Source organism: Condylura cristata, unplaced genomic scaffold, assembly GCF_000260355.1.
Source record: "Condylura cristata isolate star-nosed mole 26May11 unplaced genomic scaffold, ConCri1.0 scaffold00006, whole genome shotgun sequence".
NCBI classification, from domain to species: Eukaryota; Metazoa; Chordata; class Mammalia; order Eulipotyphla; family Talpidae; genus Condylura; species Condylura cristata.
In genome coordinates, this window is record NW_004567107.1 from 1,614,809 (window position 1) to 1,622,546 (window position 7,738).

Genomic DNA, 7,738 nt, shown 5'->3' on the forward strand with positions numbered 1-7,738 from the left:
GCGGCGGCGCCTCCCCTGAGCAGCTCCGCGCCCCTGCCGCCCGTCGACCTGCCGCCGCGCTGTCCCCGTGTTTACACCTGTGGGCTAGCCGACCCAGGGGCTGGGCCCTGGCTGACCTCTGCAGCCAGCCCCGCCGCAGGCAGGCAGGCTTCCTGCGCAGGTGGCCCGGGAGCTGCTGGGGTGGTGCCCTGGTGCCCGCCAGCTCTTCCACATCGCCCCTGCCTGGGCACACGCGGCTGGTGCTGGGGGCTGCCCGAGGAGGGGCTCCGGGGTATGCTGGCCTCTATCCCTGGGCCAGGTGTCCCGACCAGGCTCTGTCATTTCTGCTTGGTTGCCAAGGCCTTGGGACAGCCCAGAGATCCGGGTGTGCCTGCCCCAGGTCGGGGTGGGATCTTGTTTCTGGGGTGCTCTGGGCAGGGGGGTCCAGCGCCTCCCTGGAGGTGACACCAGTCCCGAGAGTCCCCTCACTGGCTCACCTGGGCACGGGGCCTGAACAGAAGCCATTCCTGGGTGGTGAGGTAGGGCCGGGGCGCCCGGCAGAGGCTGGACAGTGAAGTTCTTGAGCCTCATGCTTAGGGCCCCACTATTGCCCCCCGCTTTCACCCATGTGGGCGACTACCAGCCAGGGATTTTGCTGTGCGTCCCCTGTGTCTGGGTAGGAGCCGCTGCTCGGCTACTCAGCTGAAGGGGGTTTCCTGCCTAGCGAGGGGGAGGGGGCCAGGGGGAGTTCTTAGTGGGGGGCACAGGCTGGGGAGCTCTTTCCTCCTGGCCTGGGGCGGCCAGGCCAGGCGAGATGGCGCCCCTTGGCACAGGGAGCAGGACCCCTGGGGGGTGGGGGTGGGGGCTGCCCCCAGCAGGGCTCATCTGACTCTCATTATGTCTGGCAGCGGCTTGGGCTTTGTGTGCAGGGAGGGCGCAGCCTGTGCGCTTCAGGGGCCGGGCAGGTTCCTGGCCTGGGCGGGCGGCCGCTTCCCCCTCCCGTCCAGGGTCCGCATCCCTCAGGGGTAGCAGAGAGGCCTGCCCCTGCCCAGACCTGTGTCTGTCTCTGCTTCCCTCTCTCCTGCTGGCCCTCATCCGGCCTCAGCACTGAGATCCGGGCCTTTGGCTGCTGTTTAGAAATCAAAGGGGAAGCTTCTGGCTGGGGCAGGAAAGCCAGGGTCCTGGCAGGAGAGGAGGCCACTGCCGGAAACCAAACACAATGACCATTTACCATGGGCCCAGGGAGGGGCGGGGAGTCCCTGTCCCTCCTGCCAACACCCCCCCAGGCTGATTTCCTGGTCTCTGTGGCGTGCCAGGGCAGAAGGGCCGGCTCGTGGCCCCTGTCCTTTCTGGAAAGCACCAGGCAATCCCTGCCTTCCTCCCCGTCCCGTGTCTAGCCTCCGCTCCGGGCTGCCGGGCTCCTTGCACATCCGGATGTCCGCTGATCGTGCAGCCGGCCTCCGGGCGCTCACCTGGGCCCTGTCCTGTGTCCAGGCAGGCCATTGCCTCACCTGGCAAAGTTCCCTGCTGACTGTCTCCCACCTCTGTCCCCCGCCCTAAGAGCAGGTGCTGCGGCCACAGGGAATCGGGGCCCTGAGAGGTGAGGGACATGCAAGGCCCAGTGGGAGCAGCCGGCCGGAGGGCGGAATGTGGGCGGTTCAGTGGCCGCCCGCCGTGGGCTGCCCGCAGGCATGGAGCAAGGCCCTGCAGGGAAGGCTCTGGGAGCCTGGGGGAAGAACCAGAACCAGGCCCCACCGGCACCGGAGCCCCGAGGCCCGGAACCGGCTCGTGCTTCCAGGCCAGAGGACGCCAGGGAGCTTCGTGAGGAGCCAGCGCGGCGTGGCCGGCCTCGGGGGGCCTGGGTGACGCGTGCTCAGAGCACTTCGTGTCCACGCGTGAGCGGCCAGTCGTCCATGTAACCGATGGGGCAGTGGGCACTGGAGATTAAGGTCCCACGGTCACAGCAAGTGGCAGAGGCTGGACACGGACCCAGGCGGTGTAAGGGCGAGGCCAGAGGCCAGCTGGTGGGTGCCTGCCCCGCCCCTGTGCTTGGCTGGGGCCCCTGAGCCCCGAGGGGCGTGTCGTGCGCTTGTGTGCACACGTGTGGGTACCGTAGTCTTCGGGGAGAGCTTCCTCCGGACCCCAGAGGGGCAGCCTTCAGGAGCGGGCGTCTGGGGACCCTCGGGTCCTGTCTCGCTTTGCTCCGCAGGGCCCAGAGGAGGGGAAAGGGGGTGCGGTCGGGACAGGGACCACCTGGGGGCCTTCTGAGCTGGCTCCTGGGAGGCTCGGCGGGGTACCGGGGTGGATGGGCTGTCGGCCCGGAGGGTGTCAGAGCCGGGGGCACAGCTGGGGTCCGGTCCTCCACCCGGACTTGGCCCTTCCCGGCCCAGCCTCCTGGTGTTGAGAGGGGGCTGACGGCAGTTCTGCCCTGGGCCTGCCCGCCGCGGGGGCAGTTCCAAGCGCTGCACCAGCCAGGGAGAACTGGCTCCCAGGGGCCACTGGCCGGCCGCCCGGACGGCTCCCACGGTGTGACACTGCTGTGTCCACCAAGTCCTGGGCGCGGGCCTCTGGCCTTTCATGCCTAGAACACCGTGTTCCGGACACCCGGCTCCAGGGGGCGACTCCAGTGCCGAGTTGCAAGGCAGGAGCTCAGCAGCCCGGGCCTGGGCCTCTTTGCAGCCAGTGGCTGCTGACCGGCGCTGCTGGGCGGCCAGGCGGGTGCTGGGCCAGGGCCTTGTGGGGCGCTCTGGGCAGTGGGTGCCGCCTTGGGGTTCCCTCTTCTGGGATGCCCATGCCTAGAGGCACAGCGATGTCATTTTGAACCCAGGGTCAGGGTCAGGCATGCTGGTCAGGAACTTGGAGCCCCCTAAAAGGAAAGAGTGTGGGTTCTGGAGCGGGGAGCCCGCCGGCCCCTCGGAACGCGGGTCCCGCCTTGCTCCTGCCCTGAGCTGCAGCAGCCTCCCGTCGGGGCCTGAGAGTGGCGCCAAGCCCTGATGGGCAGCTCACGGAGCCCGGCGCAGGCCACGGCCATGCTCGGACGGGCCGGGGCGTGGCTGCAGCCCAGACCCCAGGTCCGAGGCTGCTGGGGCCAGTCCTTGCCTCGGGGCCCTGGCCGTCCGCGGAGGATCTGGCCACCCTGCCGCCTCGGCTCTGCGGCCGGGAGGCTCCTCTCGAGTCTGGCCTCAGCCACGTCTGTGTCAGCAGGGCAGGACTCGGCTCTGGGGCCACGGGCCGCAGCCGGGCCCGGGCGTGTCTCCTCGGCCCGGAGAGTCACGGGCCAGGGTTCAGATCCCAGCCCTGCTGCCCTGCCTGGCTCCCGATGGCCGCGCTCCCTGCCCGCTTTCTTCCCGTGTCTCTGGGACGGCCGTGTGACCGGGGGCAGGGCTCAGCTGCCAGGCGTGCCCGCGCGGGCAGCTTGGGGGTCCCTTCCTCCACCCAGGCAGGTTTGCCTCTCCTTTAAGCGCCACTGAGCAGTGTGGAGACTGGGGGAGGCCCTCAGGAATGGGTCAGCGTCTGTGGGGCTCGGCACTGGCTGGCCCCCAAGCTCTGTTTTCTGGAGTTGCCGAAGCTGCCAGCCACCCTGGAAGGTCCCCAGTCGGCCACCTCTGGCCACGGTGACGGGGCCAGGACCACGGCCCACCTGCCCGGTGCCCCCCCGAGTCCTGCCGTGACCAGGGTCCATGCCTGTGCCCCGGGCCCAGGCAGTGCCGGGGGGCGCTGCGTCCACCTTCCTCCTGAGCAGAACGGGCCCGTTGCGCTCGGGTCAGGCCACCACCTGGTGTGGCTGGGCGGGCGGCGCCTGGTGCCTGCCCGCCTGGACACGGGAGCGGGCGCCCCGCCATCTGCCCTCCGGGTGGTAGGCAGCGGCGTGTGCAGCCTGCCGGGGCCTCAGCCCCGGCTGACCCCGAGGAGCGTCTGTGGTTGGGTCACAGGGCCCAGTTGCCACTTCCCCGGGGAAGTGCACATCTGAGCCGGAATGGGTGATGAGGATCGGGGGGCCGTCTCCACCGCGCAGCTTGGGTCACCTCCTGGGAGAGGTCCAGGCCTGGGGAGGGCCCTGGGGACCCCGCTGTCCTGCCTGGTGGGGCTCGGGCTGGGCCTGCAGTCCGCCAGGGACGCAGCCTCCTGCCCGCCTGTTACCCCGAGAAGGCCGATCAGGTGACGCCCCCCAGGCCTCCTCCTGGACCCGGCTCCGGCTGTGCTGTGAGGGGCTGTGGGGCCCCGCCCCCGCGCCTTCTGCTCGCTGGGGCGCTGGGTGCTGGGCTGCCTCCCTCTGTCCCCACTTCCCCTTGGGTGACGGCAGCGCGGCCAGCGTGTGGGTCCCGGGCTGGTCACACCGCCGGGGCTGCCCCCGACATGGCGTCCATGCGTCCTTCTGTCCCCCAGCACCTCAGCCCTGCCTGCCCGGACACCCCTGGGGCGCCTGCCGGAGTGGGGTGCCGCCTGCGCGTCTGCTCCCGGCCTCGCTCCTGACTCGGGCCAGGGCCGCCTGCCCCGCGGGTCCCGGGCAGAGGCCGGGCTTGGCGGCTTTGCTCTGGCCCTGGAGGGGCCGCTGCCCGCACAGCCCTGCTCTGCCACCTCCCGCCGGCCCCGCGCTCAGCCCTGCTCCAGCGGCTGTATTCCGGCCGCCGCTGAGGGCCCAGGGGACGGGTCAGCGCCCACAGGCCGCACAGCGCCCCCTCTGTGTGGCAGGGCGGTGACTGCCCCCCCAGCACGTGGGGCTCTTAGCGTCCTGCCCCCCCGCAGGGGGCCCTGGGTGGGGGAGGGGCTTGGGTCACATGACGCCGGGCAGCTGGCGCGGGCTGGCTGGGGAGCGCTATTCAGACCCCGGGGATGGTGCGGCCTCCCGGGCCTCCCGGGCAGCGCTTCTGTCCAGCAGGCATGGCCGGAGTCCTGGGAGCAGGGTGCTGTTCGGGTTCCCAGGACCTGCCATCCAGTGCCTCTGGCCGGCCGGTCCCGCCAGGGTGGCTGAGGGCAGCTTGGACACTGCCTGGCTTCCAGCTGGGCCACGGTGGCGAAAGCCCCCGGGGAGGGCAGCCTCTCGGCCGCGCCAGGGGCCCTGGTGGGTGGACAGCAGCCCTGTCGTCACTGGCCTCACGGCCGGCTCCTTGGGGGCTCCGTGCGGGGAGGGGCAGGGGAGAGCATCTGTTTCAGTTTTTCTGCGTCGGGAGGAGGAATTTCCCCCTCGCAGGGCGGGCCGGAGCCCCCAAGCGTGGGCGGTCAGGGTGTGGCCGTGGAGGCTGCTCTGGGGGTCTCGGCCTGCGGCCTCCACTCTGACTTCAAGGAGAGGGCTGGCTCCTGAGGTGGCCGCAAGTGACCACGGCGCTTCCCGCGGGTGGGCACGCGGGAGGCTGGGCGGGCAGGAGCGGGCTCGGGCTGCGGCTAGGGGCCGCCAGAGCCCGCAGGGGGGCCGGAGGCGAGCGGTCCGGCCTCGGCCGAGGGCAGGGGGACGCGCGGCTGAGCTGCCCTTCCCTGAGCGTCACGCCCACGGCGGCTGGGGCGGCGGCCTGCGGCCTCCGTGGCCGGCGGTGTTGACTGCCACAGCCGGTCGGTCTCTCTGCTCCCAGGCCCCCCACCGCGAGCTCCCGAGAGGGGCCCCTGCCCGGGGGAGGGCACTGTCTCCTAGCTCAGGGCCTCTCTCTCCCGGAAGGTCGGGGGCAGCCTGTGACCCGCTCCGGGCTCAGCTGAAGCCTCGGTGTCGGGGTCCCGGGGCCCCAACTGCGGTCTCCTTCTCCTGACCCCCGCACGAGTGCAGACGGAGCGGGACTGCTGTGCGCAGAGGCACAGGGCTTGAGTGCACGGGGGGAGGAGGTGGCCAGAGCGCCCACGCCTACTCCGGACCCGGCTGCTGCGCCAGGGCGGGCTGCTGGGGCGGGGCACAGGCCTGGGGCTGGGGGGCCCATGCCTGCGGCGCCGTGTTCACCCCGCGGTCGTCTGATCACCCCGGGGTGCGTGGGTCTGGTCCACACCCGGCCGCCGCTGGCGGGGTGGGCGCAGTGCCCACCTGCCCAGGTTCTGGCGGTCCCGTGGCTCTGGTGTGTGCCTCATCGGGCCGCAGGCCGCCGGGGCAGGCCCTGACCCTCTGCTGTCTTCACAGAGCTCCACGCAGGAGATCGGCGAGGAGCTGGTCAACGGGGTCATCTACTCCATCTCCCTGCGCAAAGTGCAGGTGCATCAGGGGCCCAACAAGGGTCAGCGCTGGCTCGGGGTGAGTGTGGGAGCCCAGGCCCAGCTGCCTCGGGCCCCGACCCTGCTCCCCAGCCCCCCGCTCAGTGTCCAGCCCCGGCGGTGGGCGGCAACAGAATCCCTGCAGACACCACCTCGGTGTTCTCGGTGTGCCCCAGTCTGCTGTCACTGCCCTCCCCAGGTCCCCGGCGGCCCTCCCGGCCTCCGTCCACGTCACCGTCACCCGCGGAAGGGCTGGGAGCGCGGGCTGCGCAGCCCATGAGCCCTGTCAGTTAGAAGCTTGGGTGCAGAACATTCTAGAAGGGAGGCCAGTTACCACGGGGATCGGTCTGTGGACTGTGGTCTCATCTCCGGTGCTGTCCAGTCTCACTGGAGACACGGACAGACCCAGCTGACCCTCTCAGCTGAGAGCACCCACATTTGTGGAATTCGACTTCCAAGACTGAGCAGCCTCCGCCGGGGTGGCCCCTCTGCGCGCGTCTGGGGTCCTTGAGGGCCAGCCTCGCTGGCCGGCGGCCGCCTCATGGGCCTCTGGTGTTGCTTCACGCAGTGCGAGAGCGAGTCGGCCCTGAACCTGTATGAGACCTGCAGGGTGCGCACGGTGAAGGCGGGCACGCTGGAGCGGCTGGTGGAGCACCTGGTGCCCGCCTTCCAGGGCAGCGACCTCTCCTACGTCACCATCTTCCTGTGCACCTACCGCGCCTTCACCACCACCCAGCGGGTGCTGGACCTGCTGTTCAGAAGGTGAGGGCCCCCCCCCCCCGAGCGCCCTGCCCGTTGGTGTCCGGGAGACGGGGGCGCGTCGGTGCCAGCCTGGCAGGCCGGTTCTGGGTGGGTGGTGAGCGTGGGCAGTCGGACCCCCGGGCCGTGCCGCTTCTCAGTCCCCGCTCGCCCCTCCCTCCCGGGGGCGCAGCCTCGGCCCCCGCCCCACGGCCGTGGCTCACTCCGCCTCCAGCTTTCCCAGGCGTGAGCTGGGGGGCTCCGGCGTGAGGCCTCTGCCGGGCGTGAGGCCCGGCCCGTGAAAAGCAGCCCAGAGCCCCTGCCCTCGCCGGGCCTCCGTTCTCGTGGGGGTAACGCTGGGCCTCATAGCAGGTATGGTAGGTGTGACGCCCTCACGGCCTCCTCTAGATACGGCTGCGTCCTCCCGTACTCCAGCGGGGACGGCGGGCCCCAGGACCAGCTGAAGGAGTGAGTGGACGCTCGCGGGCGGTGGCTGGGGTGGGGCATGGCAGCGGAACCCTGACCCCCAAACCCCGGGATTCCCTAGGGGCCGCGGCCTGGGCTTCTCCCACGGGAGGGGCAGAGCACGCCGCTCCCCACCACGCCGCCGGCCCCCGCGCCCCCCGCGGCCTGCACCGGCCGGGAGGGCCGTGGCTGGCGGCCAGGCCTGACTCTGCTGTCCGCCCCCCCAGTGCCATCTCCTCCATCCTGGGCACCTGGCTGGACCAGTACTCTGAGGACTTCTGCCAGCCCCCCGACTTCCCCTGCCTCAAGCAGCTGGTGGCCTACGTGCAGCTCAACATGCCGGGCTCCGACCTGGAGCGCCGCGCCCACCTCCTGCTGGCCCAGCTGG

General features: G+C 71.3%; 1 protein-coding gene across 1 annotated transcript in view; it reads left to right on the forward strand.

The window, feature by feature from the left end:
- Positions 1-7,738, forward strand: part of RALGDS (ral guanine nucleotide dissociation stimulator) — a 27,718-nt gene that overhangs the window by 13,314 nt on the left and 6,666 nt on the right. Inside the window, exons 3-6 of the mRNA XM_012721194.1 lie at positions 6,077-6,187; positions 6,716-6,909; positions 7,294-7,353; positions 7,578-7,737. Of these exons, the coding sequence (XP_012576648.1) occupies positions 6,077-6,187; positions 6,716-6,909; positions 7,294-7,353; positions 7,578-7,737 (525 nt within the window). The remainder of the gene's footprint in view (positions 1-6,076; positions 6,188-6,715; positions 6,910-7,293; positions 7,354-7,577; position 7,738) is intronic.